At 50.0% G+C, this 25,709-nt stretch overlaps 1 protein-coding gene across 2 annotated transcripts in view; it reads left to right on the plus strand.

Annotated features, from left to right (window-relative positions):
• Nucleotides 1-11: 11 nt before the first annotated feature.
• Nucleotides 12-25,709, plus strand: part of RNF123 (ring finger protein 123) — a 47,524-nt gene continuing 21,826 nt past the window's right edge. Inside the window, exons 1-30 of one of the 2 annotated variants that reach the window (XM_063411219.1) lie at nucleotides 12-144; nucleotides 2,321-2,514; nucleotides 3,551-3,635; nucleotides 5,628-5,707; nucleotides 6,570-6,667; nucleotides 7,827-7,881; nucleotides 8,209-8,294; nucleotides 9,033-9,119; nucleotides 9,617-9,684; nucleotides 10,527-10,652; nucleotides 11,352-11,466; nucleotides 12,267-12,371; nucleotides 12,502-12,627; nucleotides 13,777-13,869; nucleotides 14,054-14,127; nucleotides 14,564-14,681; nucleotides 15,175-15,274; nucleotides 15,702-15,763; nucleotides 15,853-15,924; nucleotides 16,598-16,718; nucleotides 17,494-17,595; nucleotides 18,764-18,870; nucleotides 19,351-19,549; nucleotides 20,165-20,310; nucleotides 20,494-20,577; nucleotides 20,886-20,993; nucleotides 23,554-23,731; nucleotides 24,716-24,790; nucleotides 25,193-25,280; nucleotides 25,527-25,614. In XM_063411219.1, coding sequence (XP_063267289.1) covers nucleotides 2,433-2,514; nucleotides 3,551-3,635; nucleotides 5,628-5,707; nucleotides 6,570-6,667; nucleotides 7,827-7,881; nucleotides 8,209-8,294; nucleotides 9,033-9,119; nucleotides 9,617-9,684; nucleotides 10,527-10,652; nucleotides 11,352-11,466; nucleotides 12,267-12,371; nucleotides 12,502-12,627; nucleotides 13,777-13,869; nucleotides 14,054-14,127; nucleotides 14,564-14,681; nucleotides 15,175-15,274; nucleotides 15,702-15,763; nucleotides 15,853-15,924; nucleotides 16,598-16,718; nucleotides 17,494-17,595; nucleotides 18,764-18,870; nucleotides 19,351-19,549; nucleotides 20,165-20,310; nucleotides 20,494-20,577; nucleotides 20,886-20,993; nucleotides 23,554-23,731; nucleotides 24,716-24,790; nucleotides 25,193-25,280; nucleotides 25,527-25,614 — 2,928 coding nt within the window. In that variant the 5' untranslated portion in view covers nucleotides 12-144; nucleotides 2,321-2,432. Of the gene's footprint in view, nucleotides 145-167; nucleotides 299-2,320; nucleotides 2,515-3,550; nucleotides 3,636-5,627; nucleotides 5,708-6,569; nucleotides 6,668-7,826; nucleotides 7,882-8,208; nucleotides 8,295-9,032; nucleotides 9,120-9,616; nucleotides 9,685-10,526; nucleotides 10,653-11,351; nucleotides 11,467-12,266; nucleotides 12,372-12,501; nucleotides 12,628-13,776; nucleotides 13,870-14,053; nucleotides 14,128-14,563; nucleotides 14,682-15,174; nucleotides 15,275-15,701; nucleotides 15,764-15,852; nucleotides 15,925-16,597; nucleotides 16,719-17,493; nucleotides 17,596-18,763; nucleotides 18,871-19,350; nucleotides 19,550-20,164; nucleotides 20,311-20,493; nucleotides 20,578-20,885; nucleotides 20,994-23,553; nucleotides 23,732-24,715; nucleotides 24,791-25,192; nucleotides 25,281-25,526; nucleotides 25,615-25,709 lie in introns of those variants that run through there. The other variant, XM_063411220.1, reaches the window with a different exon arrangement.

The raw sequence follows: 25,709 nt of genomic DNA on the forward strand, positions 1-25,709 counted from the left end.
CCTTCCCCGGGGCAGGGCCCCGCGGCCCGGCCCTACGGAGCGCGGAGAGAGTCCCTCCCGTCTCCCGGCAACGCGTCCCGCCCGTGCGCCATGGCCCTCGCGGGCCGCCGTAGCGGCGGCGGCGGCGGCGCGGCCGGGCCGGCGGTGAGTGCGGCGGCCGCGGGGCCCGGTCCCGGCAGCGCGGGGGCTCCCCCGGGGCCCGCGGGGGGCTCGGGGCACGGCCAGCTCGGGGAGCGTCGTCCGGCTATGCGGGAGGCTCCCGATCGGGGGGGCGGCTGCCGCGCCTCACGGGTTGTAGGCAGGTGTAGGGGGTTCTGGGGTGTTTGTGGGCATGGAAGGTCCTGCCGGGTTTGGGGGTATCTGTGGCGGCAGGGAGCGCCGCCCGGTTCAGGGGGTGTCTCTGCGTTGTGGGGCGCCGCTGGGCTCGGGGCGTGCTGCTTTGGGGCCGGTTCCTGGGTGTGAGCACGGCAGTGCTGCCCGCTGTTGTGGGCTGGGGGTGCCGGCAGGCTGGGGTGCCACGGGAGCCACGCCTGGGGTGAAGGCAGGGCGGGTTTGTGATCATATCGGGCTGTCCTGTTTGCTTTGCCTGCTGCGAGTCTCAGGGCTCAGCCGGCAGCTGCCACACAAAGTTGTGTTGGACGGCCTGGCTTCTCAGCCTCCTCTCCTGCCTCCAGTCGCCTCCACTTCGGATCTGGCTGCTCCTGTGTTGTGTGTTCTGCCCTGGTGCTGGGAGCTGCTTGCTTTTGCCAAGAGAAGGGATTTCAGCCCGGGGCCAGGCTCAGAGCAGGGCTCATCTTTGCTTCTGTGAATCGCACGTGGGGCAGATGTGTGTCCCCCTGCTCTGCCCTTTCTCAGACCTGTTGAAAGCAGCTTCTGCTCCAGCCGAGCGAACACCCTGGCACGGCAGCAATGCATCTCACGTGGTGCCAGTGTGTCGGTGCTGCATGCTCTGCTTTGGGCATTCAGTCGCTTTCAGCAGCGCTGGTTACCAGAGGGGTTGCCTTTTAGGACAGCCGTGGGCACTCCTGACTGCCCTCGGGTGTTTTTAACTTGTCCTGACAGAGGTGAAATCATGTCATTTGTCGAGTACTTTTAGGGTAGTACACATTGTGCTGTCTGCTCTGCTTTGGTAGTAAACGATGTGTTTCTTTTTATTGTTTTATCTCTTGTTTTGAGTTCCTGACGCATCATTCAGGACTTTTGATCCAGGCTGGTTTTTGCTTTGTTCCCCCTGTTTTGCTCAGCAGTGCTGCAGGAGGGAGGCCAGGCAGCATTGCTCCACTGCTGGGTGCTGGGGTGGTCCTGAGGAAAGGGGCTTTAGGAAACCCTTTCCCAAGTCTAGCTGAAGCTCAGGTGATTTGGAGTCGCCGTGTTGCTTGTATTACTTGACACTCCTTTTCTGGAGTCACTAACTTTTCTTGGGTTCACCTTAGTTTCTGTTCTGCATGAGATTGCCAACAAGCATTTAATTCCTGCAACCTTTGAACCTGTTGCATCTCCCTGTTTTTGTGTGTCACAAAGTGCTTTGACAGATGGATGCTCAGGGAGAGTCTTCCAGTGAGGGTTGACTATTGGGACAGCTGGAAGCAGGAGAGTTCCAAATGTTGTAACCTAACATTTGGAAGCTGGATGGAACTAGCCACTTGAATGTATTCTTTTTGTCCCGGCACATGTCAGCTCTGATAGCATTCTGGTGATATCAGGAAGGCTCCTGAATCTGTAGTCTCGTGGTGGATTTTCACTTGTAAACACTATTGTATATTACCTGTGTCTGCTTTTGTCCCTGTGACTCTGACAGCTGGGTCTTTCCTGTTGTAGTCAGTGATATTCTATTGTAGTCCAGTCCATCTGCATTTGTCTCATTCCTTTTCCCTCTCTCTTTATTTTGGGTGGTGGAATAATCTAAACAGCTGTTAAACAGAAGATTAACCAGGCACATGTTGCTGTCCTAAAGAATACAGAGTGGGAGAGAAAGGCAGAAGTGTTTGTCAGGACATGAGCAGCAGTGCAGCGCGGTTCGCAGTTTCAGCGGTGTTTGGCAGTGCTGCTGGCTCAGTGCTTCTGGCCCAGGCTTGGTGGGAAGGTTGCCTGTGTTTCTGGCTTGGTTGTGGCTGTGCCTCTGTTTGGAGTGGGGTTTGTGTGTCTGTCTGGAGTGTGTCTTAGTGGCTCATCTGCTCTGGGAAGGTTTTGAGCTGTTGGACAACAGCAGGACTGAAGAGCAGGGTCAGCAGTTAGCTGCTTTGGGGCCTCTTGTGTAATGTCATTAGGATATGCAAGGACTGTAGCTATTTTTTTGGCTTATCCCTGTTGTTTAATTCAGGTAAACCAACCTCCAAGAACAGGAGAAGTCTAAAGGCGGCATCCTCCCCAGAAGGTTTTGTTCTAGGCCTCTGCCCATCTTATGTCTGCTCTGGAAGTGGTGCCTGTGAAGAATGACGTCAAGAGGAGCTGGGACTGCTTTCTCAAGGAAGAATTACAGGCTGACCACTGAGCCAGAGAAGTCCAAGGTCACAGGTAGGGGCCTGTACCTGCCTTGTGAAAACAGGAGCACTGTGGATCCAGGGAGCATCCCTTGCCTTGAGACCAGCTGGCTTCCAGTTGCAGTTACCTTGGTGGTGTGAGGTGTAAGGGGGCTGAAACTGAGTAAATCCTCAAAGTGAGATAAGATTTTGGATGGGACATTGCTGCAGTACAAAAACTCCAGAAACTCATGTCACAGAGCCTTTTCTTCAGCATGCCGTATAGCCCTGCCTCATAAGGCTGGAGAATGTTTTGTTGCCTGCCTGCCATCTGATTTGAGATTCATCAGATTTAGGGAGTCCCCCTTCCAGGATGAGCAGCTTGTCAGATTCTCAAATTAATCCTTTTCTGGGAAATTCTGCTACCTGCCAGGCAGTCTGGTTTTTTTCTTGGCTTCACCAGTCCAGCACAAGTGTGCTTATGAGACCACAAATCTGGCATTTGAGGGCACTGTTGTGCTCAGAAACAAGGAGTGCTGCATCAGTGTGACACTAGGGGTTGTTTAGTGAAGGTGAGGCACACATCATTAAGGAGGGTTCTGAGTTACATGAGGTGAGCTGCACCTGCAGCCTTTCCATCTCAGCATCTTTTATGTGGTTAAGAGACATCCTGAGTATGAGCAGGACATCAGGAATTGCAGTAGGGTTAAGCTGTTGGGTTTTTTTTAATGAAATTGGATTCCTACCTTCAGCTTTTGGAGTTACTTTATGAGGAAATAGCACAGCAGGATTCCTGAGGATGTACTTCCACCTGTGTGGAGCAGTTTATAGACTTCTGGTTGCTATGGCAGAGCAGCTCAAATTGGAAAGAGCCTTTTTTGGGGAGATGCACCCAATAATGCTGGACTCTGGTTCTGCTAGTGAGGACAGTAAGGTGGTGAATGACTGCTTGAAGCTGCATTTTCCACTGTGTTAATCAGCAAACATTAACATAATTTACCCGTAGTTACCAGTTTCTTGCTTTTACCTGAAATGCATGTTTGAGGTTACCCCAGACTCTCTAAGCTTATTTCCTTTCTGTTTTTCCCAAGGGATTGTGAACAGCAGGCTGCTGAATGATTATCTGCATCGAGTCTTTACCAGTGCTGATGGGAACCAGCCTGCAGCTGCTTACAGGTATCAGACTTCTCACTGCCCAGGTGGCAAGCGATGCCACCTCCAGATAAACAGCACTGCATGAAAGGAGAGATCTTTTAGTACCCCACAGTGATCTTTGTTAAAAGCACAGCAGCTCCATGTTACAGAAACAACTCTGAGGTCTGCTCTTTTAATGGCTTTTTCCAGGTGCTTGTGAGGAAGGATTCATTCTTGCCTGAAAAATCCTATCTAGAACATCAGCAGGCAATACTTTCGAAATAAGTAGCCATTCACCTGATTGTTCCTGTTCCCCCTTTGCTTGTAAATGCAACATGCACAGATTTCAGATGCAGGAATTAAAAATAGGTTGTGAGTGCCCTGTAACCTAAAGGCAAGACTGTCACTGATCCATGAAATACCATACATTTTTCAGGCTGTGGAACTGTTGGTAATTTTATTAGGAGTCACCAAAGGAGGAGAAACACAAAATTCCTGTCTAGTGACAGCTTTTTTTCCCTTTTTATTTTCAGTTCTCCTTCATCTTTTATCCTAGAAACTTGTGGTGTTGGATGACAGGAATTCCTCTCGCATCTCTTTTGCCAGAGGCAAGTCAGGCAGGTTGAGGGCAGGCAGGAGTGTGGCAGAGTGAGGCAGGCCCGTGGCTGCTGCTGCTTGGCAGTGCTGCAGCGTGGCTGGGGTCACATTCCACGGGCTATACTTAGGGCTGCCAGCTCCAACACGAGCTCAGGGCTGCTATAAATAGTTCCTGGCCCTCTGGCTCTTGGTGAGCCGGGGTGATGGTGCGGGGGAGGCAAAGTGGGTCATGTTACTTTACCACAAGCTCTCCTGCCAGCCAGCCTTGGAGCAGTCCATCTGCCTGAGCATTTTGGGTTTCAGCATTTCTGATTGCTTTGTCTGGTGATTAATGACTTGAATGCACAGAACTGATAGTTTTTTGGACTGGTCTATTTTTTTTTTCCTGCCTTCCACCCTTTTGCCCTGGATGTGACTGCTTGGTAGAAAGCCCAGCAGCAGTCAAAGAGGTCTTGGAAATAACGTTTGCCATATGAGAGCAACTTTTATGGTATGACATCTTGCCTTCAAAGGCCTGAATTCTTCATAGAGGAGCTCACTGCAGACATCTCTGCCTGGGTCGTGCTCTTCCACTCTCCTTCCCTGAACTCCTCCTCCATGCCAGTGCTGATTAAGCAGCTTTGCTGAAGCCACCCTTCTCATGCCAACCAAAAGTGTTTCTGTGATTTCACTTCTGTGCATCTTCACATCCATCCAGGCTTTCACAATGTCTCTCACCAGTCTTAGGGAAATCCGTAGTTCTGGAGAAGCGAGAAGTTGTTTCCCAGATGGCTTTGGAAATGGGAAGCAGGGATAGGAACAAATAGTGGTTCTCACAGTAAAAGGAGGTTCTGGTGCAAGGATCAGCTAAGTAAACTATCCTTGAAAGGAGAGAACCAAGGAAGGGCAGTAAGTTCTCTATAACAGTGACCCAAAGGGGATGCATGAGAGAATTTTCAGTATGAAAACAAAATGGTTTTAGCTCTTTTCACAGAGAGAAGATGCTGGACTATCCTGACCTTTGTCTGAACTGCTACAGCTGCTGCTGGGGTCCTTTCTCTTCTTTTGTATTGCAAAATACTTTGGGGGAAAAATGAATCCTGACTTGGGCCACATTTGTATGATGCTGGCTGCAGCAAAGTCATGTCCATAGTTATTGGTAGTACAGCTGGTTTCTTGCTGCCTTGTACCACAGTTTTCTTACTGCCTCAAAACACTTCTGAGCAGACTGAAGACTAAGATTCTTTGTTAACTGCTTGGCTTGTTTGTGCTGTGTTTGGTCCTTCCTTCCTTCATTGCCCTGACATGATGGGCAACAAATTCCTTAGAGTCATGACATGAAACAGATCGACAGAACTTCATGGTTCATGTCTCAGCACAGGACATGTGTCTGGGCTGCAGCTCTTGAAAAACTGGAGACAAAGGTTTTTTAAGAGCTCCTGTGTGTTTATTCCCTAGGAAGCACCTGACGTTCCAGAACCTGCAGGAGCACCTTGAGCGATTGCTGGCAGAGGAGAATGGCTCTGAAGACAGCAGAGGTAGGAGATACTGCCTGCCCAATTTGTGCTTCTTGCTTGTGCTGCTTAATTGGGAAGGACAAGTTGTATCATGAAAGGCATTTCCCTGAGTGAGCGCTGTTCTGCCTCCCTGTGCTCTAATTTACTGTGCTATTAAATCCTGCCTGTGAGGGGCTCATCAGCCAGCCCTGCAGCAGGTTTGTTTGCAGATGGAGGCATATTTCCAGGCTAAAATGTCTGGAAAAGCAGTGTGGGGCAAATGGTGGTGGTGTTTTACTGATAATGATATGCAGAGCCATTGCTTTGACCAGGAGTGTGCAGTGCTGTTGTCAGTGGGAGATACAGAGGCTTGTTGATAATTTTTACTTGCTGGTCTCCACTACATGTATTCAATTTGTGCCTCAGGCTGTGCCCTGTGTTCTTACTAGCATCTTACCTCTAGTAAGTTCTTACTCTTAGTAAGATTCTTAGTAGTTCTTACTAGTTTCTCTGAATGAATCAGGATGTGGCAAGAAACACCTGGCTCCCCTCCTAGAAAGGCAAATTTTTCTTGCTGGCTGCAATCGAAGTGTGACACGTTGGCCAAACATTTGACACAGAGTTTAGCCTTCAAATTTTGTCAAAATAAAATTTTCGGGAAAATTTAGTGTTGAAAATTTAATGTGTCCTGAATGCTTCATAGCTGAGTTGCTGCAAAGACTTTCCTTTAGATCTCTCTCCTTTTCTGAGTTTCTCAGGGTCTAACATAGGCAACACCATGTTAATCTTCCTCCCCTGTAGCAGAATCCAGGTGCTGTCACAGTCTAGATGGAAGCACCCAGCGGGTGAACTGTTAAATCATGCACAGCTCTCCCCAACAGGTTTTCTGCCACTCTTGTTTCAGATCAGGTAGCAGAGGGCCGCCTCGGTCCCTCCACTGTGGTGCTGGACCACACGAGTGGCTTCGAGGGGCTCCTGCTGGTCGATGATGACTTACTTGGGGTGAGTGTGTTGCTGGACACAGCAGAAAATGGTTCTGTGGGACTAAAAGCACTTGGGGCCTCTTGGTTTGTTCTTTGTAGTGTGTGTAAATGGAGTCTGCCCTAAAAGCTTCAGGATCCTGGAGGAAATGAGCTCTCCTGGGAAAAAGTCTAGCAGTCCCACTAAGCCTCAGCAAGGCCTGAGTGGGGCTGTGAGGAAGTGAAAGGATTACCCTGGCCCAGGGGCTCACTTGGTTAAGCAGCCAGCTCTCTTGTCCCTCCCTCCAGCAGGCGGCCTCTTCCTTCCTTCCTTCTGGTGTTCTTAAAAGGCTAGAAAGAGGCCAAAGCTGAGGTTTTCCTTTCTCCTTTATTTCCGCTAATTACCTGCTTGCTCCTTAGCTGATGTTGCCTGTGCAAAAAGTCAGCTGAAAGAATCCACTGGAATTTAACCCTTTCCTACTTCAGTAATTTCTGCACTCCTTTCACTCCTTCACCGAGCAAGCACATCCCCTGCTCTTGAGCTGATTCCCTCCCTTGGATCTATGCCTGCTTTTTAGCCTTTAACACATCAGGCTGCCCTGACCTCCCCTTTCCCTTTAACCACCTGATGTGGTTTACTTTGGCTGTACCTAGATTTGACCCACAGAATGGATAGGACTGCCTTGTCTGTGAATTCCCTGTTCTTACTTTAATTTCCTCTTCATGATCTGTCCCAAGATAGCAAGAATGAGGATTTAGAACGGTTCAATTTCTAGGCAGCATGTTACCTGCCAATCCTGGCCTTTATTCTGGACACCTTGAATCTATAGTTTTGTTCTAGCTTGTCCAGCATTCATGTATCTTTCCCATATCACAATCACTTTTGTATACAATTTGGTGCCAATTCACTGGGAACCTGTCTGTCAACATGTTACCCTTGTACTGCTGCCATGCTGGGTGCTTCACTGGGGTTTGTCAAGTACAGATGAGCTGTGAGAGGGCCCTGATGGATTCCCTGGGGCCAGCTGACTCCAAGGACACCTGCTGGGGTGGGGAAGATGTCCCTTCTTGTCCCTATACTGTCCTTCTGAATAGCTCTCCATCTTGCTTTGGTTTTGAGTGCTAGGACAGAGGGAAAAGGAAGGACTGGACAAGCCTCTCTTTTTGTCTGACGTTAAAATATCTTTTGTTTGTTGGTCCAGGTGATCGGCCACAGTAACTTTGGGTCCATCAGGGCCACAACGTGTGTGTATAAAGGTAAGGAGATAAACCAGTGCTGCTTTGAGAAAAGACCCTGGGAGGAGGGTATGGGGAGTTAGACAACTGGAGAACTCAGGAAATCTTGAATATGTTCCAGATCTTGACCACTCTCATCCCCTGTCTATTCACTGAACTTTTTCAGGGAATGAGAAGGATGGGGAGTTGTGTGATGCCAGAGTAAAGGGGTGGGAGCGGATTCCTGGGGATGCCCTGAACTTCCTTTGTGTGCCACATGTATCTCTGTGGGAGCAGTGTCAGGTTCAGCTTCTCTAGCAACAGGCCAGGGAACAAGAACTCACTGTGTGACATCTCATTTTCTTTCAGGGAAATGGATTTATGAGGTGCTCATCTCCTCCCAGGGACTCATGCAGATTGGCTGGTGTACTCTCAACTGCAGATTTAATCAGGAGGTAGTATAGCTACTCTGGGGGATGCTCCTGCATTGCTTTTTCAGTCAGTGAAGAGCATTGCAGTGGTGCTGTGCCCTGCTGGCATTCACACCAGGAATGCCATATATACACCCAAAATGCCAGGCCTGCTGTTTTCAGAGTCTTCATGAGACTCTGGTGTGCATCCACAGAATGGTGCACAGTGTGAAAGCCTGTGCTGGGTGTGTTTGTGCTCTTGCTGCACACAGAACTGCTACATATTGACTTTCGGCTGGTGTCTTTCCCAAAAAGTCTGTGTGTCTGCAGTGCTGGCAGCCTGTCCCTTGGGATGGGCCTCAGCAGCTGGTGCCACAGGACTTCTTTTGCCCAGGAAGAGGGTGGGATGTTGTTTCATCTAGGTGGGATGTTTGGTGCTGGAAAGGGGTGTCAGCTGCAGAGTTTCACTGACTTGTCACCCTGCATTACGTGAGAGGGGAAGTGATGGGCATCCCGGGGGGCTGCTTTGATAGAAATGGGAAATGTTGGATGCCAGCACACTTCTTCTGACCCAACAATGAGTAGGGAGTGGTGCATTTCTCTGAACCAAAGATCACAAGCCACTGGATTCATTTCTGGAGTGAGGACTTTTCCCAGGCAGAGCGTGTGTGCTGTCAGCTGCTCTCCTTGTCCACTGGTTTCTCCCTTAATGGTTCTCTTGCAATGAGAGGAATCTTCTGTGCCTGACCTGGTGTGAGTCTCCTCTTTTGTGCTTTGGTGCAGGAGGGCGTTGGGGACACGCCAGATTCGTATGCCTATGATGGGAACAGGGTGCGCAAGTGGAACGTGACTACTACAAACTATGGCAAAGTGAGTAGCTGTCCCCAGGAGTGGCATGGAGAGGAGGGAAGAGAAGGAAGGTGACTCCTTCTGGCCAGAGAATTCTGCTGGGCCTTGTGAAGGGCCCTCAAGCCTTCCTCCCTGCTTCAGTCTGGGTGCCAGCACTTGTCTGTACTTTAGGGATGCTGGACGTGCTGTCTGGGTGCTTTGTTTAGCAGCCCCCACAGACTGAATCCCAGCCTAGTGCTGCTGTTGGTCCCTGGAAGGCTCTGGTTCTCTGTAGTACATCAGAGCATGGTGCATTGTTGGGATAAATACACATTCCTAGTGCCAGAGGGGAAAAAGATCCCAGTCAGGGGCTTTATGTGCAGCTTCCAGAAATGCCTGAAAATTCTGTGAGCTGCTGAGAGAAGGAACTCTCTCTTCTTTAACCCTGAATCACAAGGGACTGGTTGGGTTGCAGTCTTTCTTGTGGTGTGGGTACACAAAAGAATACATGTTTAACCTCTTCTCCCCCTCTCTTGCAGTCCTGGGCAGCAGGAGACATCGTCAGCTGCCTGATAGACCTTGATGAGGGCACCATTGCTTTCTGCTTGTAAGCATCTTTGCTCCATTCCCTGCTTTATGTCACTGTGTAACAAAGTTTTCCTCACTGCTCAGCAGGTTGCTGAGCCCTATTTCTGCTCTCTCCCCTTTATGTTCCTTGGTAGTTCCAGCCTTTGTTTTCCTGCCTTGTGTTCAGAAACCATCTGAATGGGTTGTTGGGTCTCAGTTCAGTTAAAAACATTTGGCAGGAAGATGTTCAAGCTACAAAGTCTTTGTAAAGTTTGCCAGAATTTTAGAGGGAAGGGCATCTCTTGTGATGCTTAATGCCACACTTGGGTTTAACTGATTGCTTTTGTGGTCAGTGTAGACCTTGCCTGTCCTAAATTCACAAGGAGCTGTGGAAAGGGTGATAAATCTCCAGTTTCCAGCTCTCATGTACAGTGAGAATTGTTCTCTGGCCCTGGCCTGCAACAAGTCTGTTGCAGTTAAGAACTGTTAGATGGTCTGTGTCATCTTTTATGGAGGAGTAGATTGAAAACATTATCCTTGATTACCACCAACATCAAGTAGATGAGGCCAAAATGTCACATGCTTTAAAATGTCCCACTGCTTTAATTATCTCACAGATTTGGGTTGCCCTTGAAGCTGAGTGGGCTCTGCATGTTGTGTAGGCTCCAGTGCCTTCCCATGCTGATATGAAAGTGGGAGTGCCCCTGTGCTTCCCGTGGCTGTTACTCAGCAGAGCTGTGACATTTGCATGTGTGCCAGGTTAAGGATGACAGGAGGCATGACTGACTGTGTGTCTCTGTTGGCAAGCTGATATCTGTATTGCCCAGCTGACCTCACACCCCTCCTGCTGTGACTAAAACCTTGTGGGTTTTCTTTTTTCAGGAATGGCATATCTCTGGGAACTGCCTTTGACAACATCACCAGGGGGGCTGGAATGGCTTATTTCCCTGCCATCAGCCTCTCCTTCAAAGAGTCTGTTGCTTTTAACTTCGGAAGCCGCCCACTCCGATATCCTTTAGGTGTGGGGAGAGCAGGTCTGAAGGGAGAAGAGCCTGTCCTGAGGCCATCTTTGGAGGCTGTAGAATACACACACCTGGTTGCAGTTACCTTTCTGCTGTCAGCACTTGTGTGCAGAGCTGAGTCAGGGAGAGAAGAGTCAAATACCTCCTTAGCTGAAGCAGAACTCCAGAACACAAACATAAGTCTCTGAAATGAGAGTTGCTTTCAGCTCTGAGGCAGCAGCTGCTGCTTCAGCTGGGGGCTGCCTGCTCCTAGACACTCAGATCCTGCAAAATTCTCACTGCAGTTTTGGAAACCCTAAATCTGAGCCTTGTGGTCACTTGTCTATTTTACCTCCCAGCCTTATGGGATCTCTGACATGGTTTTAGTGTTGCCTATTGCTGTGTGAATGCTGAGGCCTGGAGCTCCTGTCAGAGCAGTCCTGGCTGTGCCTGTTGATGGCTGTAGTGGGAGCTCCAGCTGGTCTTTCTGATGAAAAAAGGATTTCACCCCAAGCAGAAGTGAAATACTTTCTGCCTACAGTATTGAGGAAGTGGAGATAAGAGCTTGTGACTTATCATCCATGTAGAAGACACTGTGTTTTGAACAGGGACTGGGTACAAAGTAAAGCAGACAGAATCTTCTCCTTGCACAGACAAAAGAAGTCCCAAAAGGATCAGATTGCATTTTCCCTTAACACTTCCCTACTTATCCAGTGGAAGGTTACCGGCCCTTGCAAGATCCTCCTGTGGCAGACCTGCTGAAGGCTCGGAAGCTGTTGGGCTACTTGAAGAATGTGATCCATATTGGAATAGATGTGACGGTAGGCTGGCATCGCTGCATGGATCTGAGGGCACCACACTGGGAAATGGGGTTCTGCTTTCCCTGGCACATGCTGCCAGCTCAGATGTTTCCATACACCCGGGAGTCTAAGTGTCTGCATGGGGCATGTGTGTCCCTGGAGCTCTCTGGCTTGCAAAATGGGCTTCCTGATAGTTCCAGGACTTAATTTAAGTCATACTGGGCTTTGCTGTTCTCAGTCCTATGCGGTTTCATTGCCAGTATTCAAGAAGTGTTGTTTGTCAGAGTCACAACTGCTGGATTTGATTTTGCACCCTTGAAATCAGTTTGTTCATATCCTAAGCTTTTTACTGATGTTCAGTAATGTGAATTCTGAAAGGTCTGCCTTGAGGATTGTTTTGGCTGTGGCACTGTTTGCTGTGGCACTGTTTTCCACTAGGATGAGGGATGATGTGTTTATGCCCAAAGCATAGGGAATGCTATATGCTATGGATTTGGCTTGAATGGAGGCCTGCTTTGCTAGTTGTCCTCCTCTGAAGGTGTTCCCATTTAATTATCATGTAAACTTAAGCCTTTTCGTAGAAAAACATTGTCAAAGTGCCTGCATGTGGTTGACAGTGACACCTGGACTGCACTGCAGCTTTCCAGAGGAATAGGCCTGGCTTCTTTGGCATTCTAAATTCCCATGTTCAAGGTTTTCAGTGCAGTCAGGCATGGGACAGCAACAGTGGCTGCTCCAGGCACGTGCTTCATTCAGTTTTTGGTGTACAGGTGGACTGGGCTAGATCCAAGCCATGTGTTTCTCTGGGTTTGTCATTGCAGGAGGGGAAGCTGGTGGAGAAAGACACATCCATGTGGCAGCTGCAGGGAGAACCCACAGTGCTGATTACATTAGCTCACATCTTCAATTATTTCTCCCCTCTTATGGTGAGTTTTGCCTGCCCATTGCCAGGTTCTGTAGTGCTTGTTACTGCTCTTGCAAGGCAGAGTAATCCCCAGCTTTTGCTGGGAAGGGGCTGTGCCACAGAGGAGTGCTGACCTGGCTGTCTGTGTGCAGTGCAAGGTGTACCTGGTGGAAGATGTGCTCATGACCTTCCTGCTGAGCATCCTTGAGCGAGGAGGGGCAGTGGAGGCCCACCCCCTTATTCAGCAGCTGCTGGATCTCATGTGGCTTCTTATGGAGGTGAGTTTCTGGGGTGCTGGTTCCTCCCTAGGGATCCCAGGGAGGTGCTGAGGATGGGAGCCTTCCCTACAAAATGGTAGTGTTCGGTGTCTTTCTCTTCTTTTTTTCTTTGTGGTAGACCACCCTCTCAATTAGCTCATGTGGCTGCTGCTGCACACCCAGGCACTGAGGGTTGAATGCAGACACTGATGGGTTAACCACGCATTTCTAAGCTTCTCCTACTGCTAAAGGAACAGATGATGGTTAATAACTTCTTGCTTCTGGAAACATCAAATTTATCAATAAGGATAGTCTTCTGATTGTTATTAATTTGTGTTTGACTGTGGAGGTCTTAAGTGCTGCCATGTGCTGAAGAGATCAATCAAAGTGTGCAGAACTTGGGTAGAAGTGAGCAGTGCACTCTCATTATCTCCAGCACTGCTGGAGAAAAGCCTCCTCCAACTTCCCTTCCTATCCATGCTGGATGAGCTTACTCCTTCCTGGGACAAACGTTTGAGGCAGCTGGGAAGCTGCTGCTGCTGGAGTGCTTGGGTGGTTACACAGAGCCAGTCACTGCCAGGGATTTGCTTGGAGACAGCACGTCTGCCCTGTGGGTAACAGTTCCCAGATGTGGGCACTGGCCCAGCCAGCTGCCACGAGAAGTTTAATGGAAAAACGTCGTGACTCCTTCAGGCCCACCATCGTGGCAGGGAATCTGGACCCTCTGGTAGGACTGCTGTGTTTGTGGAAGAGTTGTCCCTCATCCTGCTGGTTGGCTATGAGTTGGATTCAAACACATAACTCTTCTCTCATCACATTTACCCAAGACTTACTTCTTTCTTTTCTGGGTTGGTTCTACCAACACTGTGTCCTGGGTAGAGTCAGGGAATAAGAGGACTGGGGACTGCCCAACAAATAGGGCCTGGGACTTTGGCTTTTTGTAGGTGATTTTGGGTCGGACTTTCTGCAGGAACTTTTTTCCCTGTAGCAAAGCACTGGCACCAACTTCTGCTTGGACTCTCTCCTGTGGAGTCAGAGGGACACTGTGGGTTCAGAGCACCTGCTTTCACAGTTCATAAATGAATGCTTCCTTCCAAGGTCTCACTCTGGGAGCTATAGCTGTTCCTGACTCCTTGCTGTCATTCTTCAATGTATTTCTTATTTTCTCAGGAGTATGAAGTGCATGAGTGCCTCAAGCAGCTACTGATGTCCCTGCTGCGGGCTTACAGGTTCTCCCCCATCATCCCAGACCTGGGATTACAAGTGAGTATGCACTTCTGAATGCCCAGGAATCTGTGACTAGACAGCCTCTGTTATGTCCCCTTGTCCCTGATGTTTTGGATTCTGTAGTTGTTTCATCGAGAGATGGCAGTTTTGTCACACTGTAGCTATTGGAGAGTTGTGTGTTCTGCAGATGCAGTCACTTTTGCTTCTCCTGTTTTCCTAGATCCACTACCTCCGGCTCACCATTGCAGTCTTGAAGCATGAGAAATCTAGGAAATACCTACTCAGCAATGTTCTGTATCCTTTGTGCTTCCTCCTGTCTCAGTTTTCCCTTCCCTCAGTAGTGCAGCCAAGGACATCCAAGGACCTGTAGGTGCAGGGAAGCAGAAGCCACCCTGTCTTGAGAGGTCATTTCTCAGGTCTCCTCTGCCTGACACCATTCCCTACAAAGCCCTGCTTTGAGGGGAGGGAGCAGTGTTGTATAGTTCACATTCTAGTAACACACAGGAGCTCATTTCGACCTGACTGACCTCTAATAGAGCAAAAACCACTTTCAGAGCAGTCCATCTCTATAGTACCATTTGTGCAGCTGCTGATAGCTGTGTGTGGCTGCTCCAGAGGCCTCTGGATCTTGCAGTGGTAGTTTGGAAAGAAGTCTCTGACTGCAGCTCTGAAGACATTCCCTGTCCCTTCTCCAGCTGTGGTTTGTGTGCTTGCTTTAACTCCAACACAGCTTTGACGTGCTCCGTTCTGTTGTGTTCTTCTACATCAAGAGCCCGCTGCGTGTGGAGGAGGCGGGCTTGCAGGAGCTCATCCCCACCACGTGGTGGCCAAACCGCTTCACCAAGGAGGTGAGTACAGGCACTTCACCCAGGAGGCTGAGGAAATGTTGTCGCCTGCCATTTGCATCTTTTTCTGGCTGAGGAAGTTGGATGGCCCCTGTTTCCAGCTGTGTTAGCACTGGTGGGTCCTGCAGAGCTGTATGACAGCTGTAGTTTCTCCATTCCCCTGTCATCTTTTTTGTCCCCTTTATGTATGTTTGAGGTGTGATGATGCTCAGACAGGAGAGGGGGGACAGTTTTCTGTGGCAGCAGATTTGGAAGGGAACCTCACAGTATTTAAAGAATTACTGGGTTGACTGGGGTGTCCTTGGAAGATCTCCTGCTCTAATTCATTACAAGGCTGGAGGAGACCTGTTCAGGTGTGCTGCCAGCTGCAGTCACACACTGGCATGTTGTTTCAGGGAGTTTGTGCTCTCCATTTCACATTGTTTAAGGGAGTTTCTGGCAAGACATTTTTCCTGTGCAGTGGTCTCCTACTAATCAATGTTTGACCCCCAATCAGGGCAAGGAGAGTAAGGAGGTGAAAGAGGAGAGTGCTGAGGAGAGATTGAGGCGTCGGGGATATGAAAGAGGCTGCCAGCGGCTCAAGAAACGCATTGAAGGTTTGTGAGGAAGGAGGGAAATTGCCAAGATCCCACACCTTCTGTGCAGCCCTGATCTGTTTCCAAATCCCATTCATGACCTGAAGTACAGCTGTGTTCCTGCCAGGACAGGCTGTGGTGCAGAGGTGGGGACCAGCTCTGTTCTGATGGCACTGTAGGAGTGCTGGGACCCCACTGCACAGACCTGCAGCCCCTCGTGGTGGGGCAGAAGCAAACCTATGCATTGTTTTTAGCTGTGGATGAATTTGTTGCTAGGTGGTGGAAGAGACAATTCTCAGTGGTGGGATTAGCCTTCTGCTGTCACTGGTTCTTCCTGGGCCCCTGTGCTGGGGAGGTGTCCTTTCTCCTGGGTCCCCAGCTGGGGTTCAGAGGGGTAGTTGCTCTCCAGTGCTGCTTTTCTGATGGCAGATGTGTGTCCCCCTTTTAGTGGTGGAAGGTCTCCAGGTTCAGATTCTGAAGTTGCTGCTGAACAACAAGGACAGAGGAGGGGTAAGCACTCTGTGGGTCTTTTGTGACAGTATCTTCATGTCATGTGCTTTGTAAATCCTAGATTTACCACCTGGTTTTCCTTCTGCCAGGGGGAAGCTTCCAGATACATCTTCCTAAACAAATTCCGCAAATTTCTTCAGGAAAACGCTAGCAACAGAGGGGTAAGTCGGGCCAGCCTTCCTACAAGCCTGACCCTGCGGGCTCTCTGCATCCTCAGGCTGGGAACTCTGCCCTTCTGGCTGGGCTGCTTCCAGCAGTTGATCCACTAAGGTTTAGATATGGTAGGGAGTGAGGAGGGGGACATGTGAGGCTAGAAACCAAGCAAGTTAGATAAGTCCTGTGCAGTGATTTAAGGGAAAATGAGAAGTCCTAGGTAGGGGCTGAATATCCTCCTGTAGCCCCTCAGAGAGTGTGGCTGTGGAGTGCTCTGCCACAGTGGGGCTGCTGGCTTTGGCATCCTCCTCACAGCCTGGGGGAGGACTTTTCCTCTGGCCCTGGGTCAGGCTGTTGGTCTGAAGCACTGGGAGGCAGGCATCTGCTGTTGTAGGAAACCCTTTCTTCAGCTGCATCTCTGTGGTCATCATCAGCCACATCTTTCATGGTGGAGTGTGTGTTATCCCTCGTCCTCTGTCAGACCACTGATAGAGGGGTCCCAAGACTTCCTGGAGGTGGAAACTGCTGCCCACCATCAGCTCTGGGCTCTCTGTCAGAGCTGTAAGCTAGAGATGCTAGCGTGGCTGAGCACACAAAAGTTTCTGCCTGCTTCATGTAGCCCTTTGGACTGAGATGCACTTTCACAGCTGCCCTGATGCTGGACTCTCCTTCTTGCCCTAGAACTTGACTGTGTTGTGCCCGCCAGAGTACATGGTGTGCTTCCTGCACCGCCTCATCGCTGCCCTGCGCTACTTCTGGGATGGTCACAAAGCAAAGAGCCCAGCTGCCCTCAGCAGTGAAGGTGAGGCCTGGGGGAGAGGCTTTGCAGGTTTTTCTGTGGTTAGGACAAGGTTTGCCTCTTGGCAGTGCTTTCCAGGATGTTGGAAGTTTTATGTTTCTAATGAGTGCTTGAGCCTTCTGTCACCCTGGGAAGTTTCTGTGTGCAGATCTATTCCGGTTAACATCCAGATCTGAGACTGCCAAAGGACACCTGTACTGTTTGCTATTCCCCTGTCTGCTCTGGAGCAGAGTCCACTATTGACTGTGGGTCTGTGGAAGGGCAGCTGAGTGATCCCTTAGACAGAGTTTTGGGGAAGATATTTTTCTGATTTTGGAGTTCCCAAACTGTGGAATTAAGCGGAAACGAAATCTGTGCCAGTGGTTTTCCCACCCTGAGACACCACTGGCATTCCCTTTACTTACTTTAGGCTGACCTTTCCTCTAGACTCTGTAAGTGCCTTACCATTCCTGTGGGGCTAAGTGGCAGAGCTGGAGTAGCTGGGTGGAGAGCTGCCAAGTTTTCTGATGATCCAGTTTACCCCAGTGACTGTGGCTGGAGGGAGGAAGTGCTGGCAGTCTTGTTGATGGCTGTTGGTTGCTCCTGTTTCTGCATGGATCTAATGCTTCCTCCATTGTGGAAATCACCTCTGCCTTAATGGCCTGTGCTTTTATTACAACAAAAGTTGTCTCTAAATGTTAGTCCTAAATGTGGGGTCTGCTTTAAGAGCTCTTACATGACTTTGTGGATCCTGTGCATGGGATCTGTGGACAAAACCAAATCTCCTCTTCTGTTTTAGAGGCCTATGTCCCTCCTCAACTCTTCTATAACGGGAAAGTGGATTATTTTGACCTTCAGCGGCTTGGAGGTCTTTTGTCTCATCTTAAGAAGACTCTGAAAGGTGAGTGCTTTCATTGCCAATACCTGAATCCAGGTCTTGGATGGAATTCATGCAAGACATTCCAGGGGGGGAGCTGCGGCTAATGATTCTTGATTAAATTCAGGGAGAGGAGACTTGAATTTAATGGGATTCAAATTATTCTGAAGAAGACACTACACCTCTTAGGTAGAGTGTCCTTTAAGTTAACTGTTTGTGTCCCTAAATTGGGTATGTGGCAGTTGGAGGGAAGGGGATAATCTGGGAATATCCTCTGGTGTGGTGCCCTTGCTGCACCACAGGGCTGGGAGCTCTCAAAGCACTGACCATCAGCTGGGCTCTGCTGGGTGTGAAGGATGCCCAGGATTTTCTTGGTGCACCACTCTGGGCAGGGAGCCACTCTTCACTTACCTTGTGTGTGTAGTGCAGCTGTGTGTTTGTGTGCAGCACACTCCTCTGGCACCAGGCTTCCAAAGCCTGCCCTGTGCAAGGGTTAGAGACCCCTTGCCTTTCCCTTGGACTTGGTTTGTCTCTGGTTTCTGGCTAATGTGGTGCTTGTCTAGGGCTCAGATGTCTCTTCTCCTTCCCCAGTGTGTTTGCAAGTTGGGGATCTTTCTTTGTCTCATGCTGATCCCTGGCTGCTCAAAATTAGATTACTTAGCTTGAGAACCACGTAATCTCCTCTGGTTTCTTACCAAGGTATCCTGGCCCGCTTTAAAGACAGAGCTGTGGACTAAAGAACACTTTCTTCAGGCTTTGCACAGTGTAAGCCATCAGCATAGCCTTCCTCTGGGTGTGGTTCTCAGTCCTGGTGACTTAGGGACACATCATGAGACAGCATTGAAGAGCTGGATGTTTAAAAGATGGTCTCGGGCAGAGAGCTGCCATTCCCACACTAGTCCAGTTTGGCCCTGGTGGTTGTTTCCTGTTATCCTACTTGTAGCTGGTAGGACCAGGAGCAGAAATGGGTCCTGGGAGGGCAGAACCTGCTGCTGCTTGGTCTCTGTTCTTTTTATAAGGCAGATCTGTTCCATGTAATGAAGCTTGGGACAGGTGAGCTTGTTCTGATAGAGCATCTGACTTTTCTGGCTGCTTCTCTACTGCTGAGAAGCAGGAAAGAGGATGAGTCTTCCTCATGGTATGTGAAGAGTGACTCCTGCATTGACTCCTGGCTTTGGTGTGCTCTGTGCAGATGACCTGGCTGCAAAAGCCAACATCCTGATTGACCCTGCGGAGCTGCAGGCAGTGACTATGGATGATCTCGATGAAGATGAGGAATCAGCAACATCAGCAGCACAGGTGAGTTGTGTTATTCACCTGCAGGGGCCTCTGGCTGGAAGGGCTTTGCTTTACAGCAAGGCAGGGTTGGCCCAGGACTGTAACCAGTCCATGGGCTGCCAGCTAAACAGCTGCACTTGTATGAGAGTCACTGGACATCAGCGTGGTCTTGGGTGCACCAAGTTTGAGCAGCAAAATTTTCTGTGCCCTGCTCTCTCACTACCCACTGATCTGAGTGTGCTGCCTCCTCTCCGTGGCAGCTCTTGGTGCTTGCATTTGGAAAGGTGCAAGGCAACTGTAGACACACCAGCTTCTTGCTGTGCAGGTCTGCTGCTTGTGCCTGGCATGTGCCCTTGGAGGAAGGACTTACCCGTTTGCTACCCTGCCTGCTCATCTTCCAGTGGCCACTGTGCGTCTATACCAACATCCTTGCAGGGCCAAGGGAGGAGCAGCAGGCAGCCAAACACAGCTGGAACTGCTTCTCCCTTCGTTTCCTTCCAGTCCCAGCGCCCCTCTGCCGCCCTGGCCATCGGGGGAGCCCTGGCCAGGCCTGCCTGGCTCAGCTCGCCCACCCTGGGCCGGGCCAACCGGTTCCTGAGCACGGCGGCCGTCAGCCTGATGAACCCGCGGCGGCCCCTGGGCGCCCTGGAGAAGATCAAGGTGCTGACGCTGCGCGTGGAGCAGCGCACGAGGGAGGACAGTGAGTACTGCTGCTGGGTGCTGGCATGGTGGCCCAGCTGGGCCTGGCAGGATGGCATCTTCCAGCTCCCCAGAGGAATGCAATCTCCTTACTGCCAGCATTGCTCCTTCCCTTTCTCAGGGCAAAAGACCCTTTTGCCATCTTGGACATGACACTGGTGATGTTGTCACCCTCTGTGTGTAAGGAGATGCTGCCTTGGTTCCTCCAAGTGCAGTGAGGCTTTGCAGAAAGGCAGTTCAGAGGTAGCTGTAGCCACACTTGCTCTGAAGACAGACCAGCCAGAGGGTGATGTGTGCAGCAGCAGCAGCACTGTTGCTGTTTGGGTGGACCAGGCAGGGCTCTGAGGCCTGTACAGGGCTTGAGGTAGGGGAATTTGCATGATTTGGGTCAGTCTGAACAGATCTGACAGGTGGCCTGATGAAGATCTGACAGGCAGCAAGATGAGAATGGTGTGGTAGTGTGATATCTAGTGAACCCCATGGGCTGGGAAGAGGCTCCATGTTGTTATGTTACAGAGGCACAGCAGGGCTTTGGCTTCAGAGAGGAGCAGACAGAAGCTGAGGTGCCAAAATTCCTTGCTAAGAACTTCTTTCCTGTCTTGGTAATGCACTGCAGTTGAAGGCACCCATGGAAACGAGGGTCTCTTACTGGGCAGACCCCCAGAAGAGCCAGACCAGCCCATCACTGAGAACTCCCTCCTGGAAATCCTGGATGGGATAGTGATGATGTACAACCTCAGTGTGCACCAGCAGCTTGGGAAGGTGAGTGGTACTTGCTGTTCAGGAATCCATTCCCCTAACATCTGTGCTTCTACACCAACTCTGTTTTCTGCTTATTTAGTGACTGTTTGTGCCCTATCCTGCCAGCCTCCATTGGAGTTCTGGTTGCATGCTTGTATGTTTAGGGGGGAAAAAATGCTTATTTTTTGTTGCAAACTGCTTCAGATGGTTGGCGTGTCAGATGATGTGAATGAATACGCCATGGCACTGAAAGACACGGAGGAAAAAATCAGCCGCTGCCCAAAGAGGGTAAGTGTCTCTGGATTCCCAGCTTCCTTCCCTGGCACAGCCTCAGTATCTGGCAGGGTCAAATGCTGCTGCCTAACTGTACCAGCACCTGCATCAGGCCTTGTGGGCTTCAGCTGAGACTGATAAGTGCTTTTTATAGCACTGGTTCCCTGTCCCTCCACGGAAAGGCTGCTGACCCCTTTCTCCCCTGCCAGTGCTCCCTAGCCAGCCCCAAGGTGGTATATGCTTTTGCATTGTTTGTCCAGCACTGAAAAAGAACGCTATAAATGACAGTGACATCTGCCCTCACATCTCTGCACTCTTTTCAGAGGAGAGACATCCATGAGGAGCTTCTGAAGAGCCAAAAGGTCTTCTCCGAGAAGCTCAACCACCTGAGCCGGCGCCTCGCTTGGATAAATGTCACCATTTATTCAAAGGTGGGCAGGAGCATAACATGAGCAGCTGAAAGGAGAAAACTGAGCCTCTGCATCTCTGCTGCTTGGCTCACGTATCACAGGTGTCATTTTCCTAGTGCTGAAGCAACACCAATGATCTCTGGGGCTGCTTTTTCCTTTGTTGTGTACCGGAGACTCCTTTCTAGGCTTGGCCCCTCTCCTGTCCCCCAGTGTCCCATAGTGATCAACCCAGTCTGATCTACTTCCAGTTCATGATCTGAGCTGTGCATGGTGCTGTAGGATTTCCCTTAGGGCACTGCAGACAAAAGGGTGCAGATCAAAGGGAGATTCAGTTCTCAAGGCATGTCAGAGGATAGAGGCTACTGTGAGCCATTTCCCTGAGCTGTGCTGTGTCACAGGGGGGTCTCACTGCTACAGCTCTTCCTGGAATGTGGGATCCAAGTCAAGGGTTCTTGTTCAGGTGTTCTCCCCTTCTTCACTGGGTTTCTACGCAGAGAGTGTATTCCACATTTACTAAGGCAGTGGCTATTTGCACAGATTGGCCCTTTTCCCCCAAATTCACCATTTTCTAGGATAAAAGCTCTGGTCTGTTTTCTCACAAGCAGTTTGCTGATTTTTTCCTGATTTCCACTGCCTTGCCCTATCTCTCTTTGTGGCTTTTGTGTGTCCCAGGATGTAAACAGGTAGGGGAGGAAGAGTTCTTATGAATGTGTTTGGCAGAACTGCAGTGGCTGATCCTGACTCGTGAGCTCTTTGCTCATCCCTTCCTTCCCTCCCAGGCAGGATTGCAAGGCAGAAGCTCTTCAGCTGCATTAGCACAGCCTATGCTTGCCAGAAAATAATCCTTTCTTCCCAGAGTCTTCTGGGAAGGCTGAAGGGCATCACCGGGGTGCACTGCAGGTATCACTGTGCTGGCCCCTGCAGGAACACTATTCATGTCTCCAGATGATCCATTGTCATGCTAAACCAGGACTGCAGTGTCACTTTTCCTGATGAATCAGCAGCATCTGGGAGTGAAGGTTACAGCCTTCCCTGTCTGTGGCCTGTGCTGCTATCCTGGCCTGCAGGGAGAGCAGGAATGTGCCCCAGGAGCCCAGTGAGCTTGTGGAATGTGGCTGCACTGAGGAGCCTGTGCCCTCAGGGCTCCATCTCACAGGCATCTCAAGTCCCTGCTTTTTCCTCATAGAAGCATCCATCCAGCAGCTCCTGCATTCCTGGGAATTGGATGGTCACATCTGGATGATCACAGCTGCTGCTGTTGGAGAGAAAAAGCCTGGTTCTGTCCGGGGTGAAGTCCTGCTCTGTGCTGAGGTGTCAGAGCATGGCAGAGGCTGCTCCTTCCTCGAGGGAATTAGCCACTGTTTTATTCTGGGGTATTCAAAGTTAGGCAAAAGGGAGTGCTACTGCTTAAAAGCACTCGTGGTTTTAAAGCACATCATTCTGCCTTCAAAACATCCCTGTGGGGATTACAGCTTATTTTATTACAACACTGTATTTATCTATCTCACTGGCTAATCACATCTTTGTATCCTCTGGTGTAGGCTTTCTTCTAGCTTGGCAATACCTGAAATTATGTTTGAAGTTATCTTTAAGCCAAATGCAGCTTTTTCAACCTTAATGTTGTTCTGCAGAGTTGCTTTTTATCTTGAAAGTAAAAATTTGGCTGGGATGTGGGTCAGTGTTGAGAAAAGTATGTCTGTTAGTCAGTTTAGTTGATTTGCACTATTTCAGCCTAATTTACAGAATAAACCCATGCAAATCTCCCAAAGATGGTAACAACATACTTTAGAAAAGCCATTAAGCAAATGAAATGCCTTATCTGCACCTCTGATTTTAATTTCTTCCAAAATTAGAAGTATAACCCTTCTCCATCTATTTTTATGCAAGTAGCTATTGCTAATGCTATTTCTTGGCATTTCAGGATATGAACTAACATTTCCTCTTTTTATGGCTTTGGTGGCGCCCATTTTTATAGCTTAAAGTTATGTAGATTACCTTAAATTTCCTGTTTTTCATTTAGGACCGTCTGATTTTTGTTTAGAGAGACAAGAGTCTGATGTTCCTCTGAACAGTAAATCTGGTTGAATGGCTGGCACAGAACCTGAAGGGCTGTGGCTGCCTATTGCAAAGATCTGACTTGGTGTGAGCTTTCATCCCAACAATGGACCAGCTTTCTTTCCAGATTTCTGGAGAGTGCCAGTGCCTGCTTTCCTTCAGCAGTGTCCTTAGAATCCAAACTCACATGCTTGTTTGCCAGGCCTCTGTGGTTGCATATACCCTGGTAAGGAGACTCTGCTTGAGGGTCTCAAGGCTTGGTGAGACAAAACCATCACAATTAGTGAGAGTCATGCTCTGAGCTTGAGGTTAATGTAGACATCTCTGATTGTTTTTTCCAGCTGCCACTTCTGGGGCTTTATGGAATGACCAAATGGCACAGATCTGGTTACTGAACTTAGAGCAGTAAGATGTCTGAGCAAGGTCTCCAATATGGGGATGTTTCTGAGGCCTGAGTGCGATGCTGGTTGTTGTTTCTCCCAAGAGAAGCTGTCAGCTGACTGGGAGTGGTGTTTTTCCTGGGCAGGAGAAGATGCAGGATATCTACTGGCTGCTGCGAGTGTGCATCCGCACCATTGAGCACGGCGACAGGACGGGCTCACTTTTCGCTTTCATGCCAGAATTCTACCTCAGCGTGGCTATGAACAGCTACAGTGCACTCAAGAACTACTTCAGCCCTGTCAACAGCATGGAGGAGCTTCCAGGTGAGGGCATGGGGACAGCTTCCTGATTCTGGCCTGATAAAATCTAAAGCAAGCCACATCCTGATGGTGAAGCAGTAGCTGGGCGTTTTCTTTTCTGTGTCTGTTCCTGGTTTTGGTGTGCTGCAGCAGGGCATTGTCTGAGCTGTGGGGCAGGTAGTGAGCTGTGGTCACTGTGCTCTGGTGGGGAGCCCTTCGTGCCTTGCCTGAAGCTGTCACAGGGCTGGCTGTGGTGAAAATCACTGGCAACTGTGGGTTGTGTTTCCAAGGAGGTATCAGGAATGGGCTGGGGTGCTGTGAGATGTGATTGCCTCAGCAATTTCTACCATGGCCTTCTGGTTTCTGTGTGGGAGAGGATATGCCATGAGTGCAGAAATTGGGACTGCTTTCAAATTCCCCTGGGATTTGAAGAAATTCCTATGGAAATGACCACTTCCTTGATGCCAAGAGTCTGTGTTTAGGTGGATTCTGTCTGTGCACATTCTGTGTTTTCCTGGTTAAATCACCTCGCTGAGCTCTTAGCAAATAGTTCTGTGCCTTCCAGAGCCCATGAAGGTAAGAAAAGTTTCTATTCCCACCAGTAGGACATAGCTGAAATGCTCTTGTTTGGGAAGAGCAGACTTGAGCAGTAGTGGATTTCTGCAGGGCATGCAGGCTGGACATGGCTTTTCTGCACAGACCTAGGGTGTTCTTTGTGTTGCTCAGCCTCTTCTGCACCAGGCACTTCTCCCTCGCCATCCAACTCGGTTGCATGGTTTTGTCTTTCCCTGAATAACTGTTTCAGACTCTGCAGACTGAGGTGAGAGGCTCTCCTGCAGGTGACTGTGTCTTCCCAGCTCTCTGTTTTAACACCCAGACACACAACTAAGCTGCAGTTAGCTTTAGCAGAAATTCATTCCATGGCCTGTGCTGTGTCCCTGGGAGCACTGGGGCCACAGGGCTGCCCTCAGGCTGTTGCCATGACCCTGCTCCCTCCTTCTCTTGCAGGCTATGAGGAGACCCTTATGCGCCTCGCTGCCATCCTGGCCAAGCATTTTGCTGACTCGAGGATTGTGGGCACAGGTAAGGCTGCATTGCTCTGCGTTTGGGGTGATAATGTCACAGGTCTGGCCAGTGCCACTGCCAGTGGCTCACCAGACTTCTGCTGTGACCTGTCTGTGGAATCTCTTGAGTGCTTATGCCTCCACGTTCAAAATGAGGCTGGGCACTGTCCTTACCCTGCTTATTGCAGGGTGGATACATGACCTAGGACACCCTTTTGAGAGCAGGACTCGTGTCCCAGCTATCTGCACGTCCAGTCTGGGCTTATTTCTTAGCTGCTTGAGCCTAAGAATGCTCCCCATGTCAGCAGGGACAGCATGTCTCTCCATGAGGGCCAGTCCCTCCTGGCTGCTGGCATTCAGGTGCTCCAGGTGTGCTGGGTGTCCCTGAGTGCCTGCCCAGTCCCCTCTCATTCCTCCCCAGACATCCGGGACTCCCTGATGCAGGCGCTGGCCAGCTACGTCTGCTACCCGCACTCGCTGCGTGCCGTGGAGAGGATCCCAGAGGAGCAGTAAGTGCTGCCCTGCCTGTTCCGGGCAGCTGGGGCAGGGCTGGGGTGGTGGCAGGGCTGGGTGAGCAAGCAGGAAGGCTGCCAAGCACCACTGAGGGTCCTTGAGTCGCCAGCAGGGTGGTGGAGTTGATTTGGGAGCCCTCTGTCACCCTTTTACCAGTGGCTTTGCTCTGCCCCAGCTCCACGGGTCCTACTGTGTGTCCTGTTTGATCTGCTGTTCCCAATCCCTGTGTCCCTGTCTGGCAGGCGTATTTCCATGATGAAGAACCTCCTGGCTCCCTATGAGCAGCGACCCTGGGCACAAACCAACTGGATCCTTGTCAGGCTGTGGCGGGTGAGCATCCTGCATCCCTGCCCCTCTCAGCACCTGGGGCTGCTGGGACACTGAACATTTCACTTTCCCGTAGCAGCAAAACTGTTTTTCAGCCT

Source organism: Prinia subflava, chromosome 14 (genome assembly GCF_021018805.1).
Source record: "Prinia subflava isolate CZ2003 ecotype Zambia chromosome 14, Cam_Psub_1.2, whole genome shotgun sequence".
In the NCBI taxonomy this organism is placed as follows: domain Eukaryota; kingdom Metazoa; phylum Chordata; class Aves; order Passeriformes; family Cisticolidae; genus Prinia; species Prinia subflava.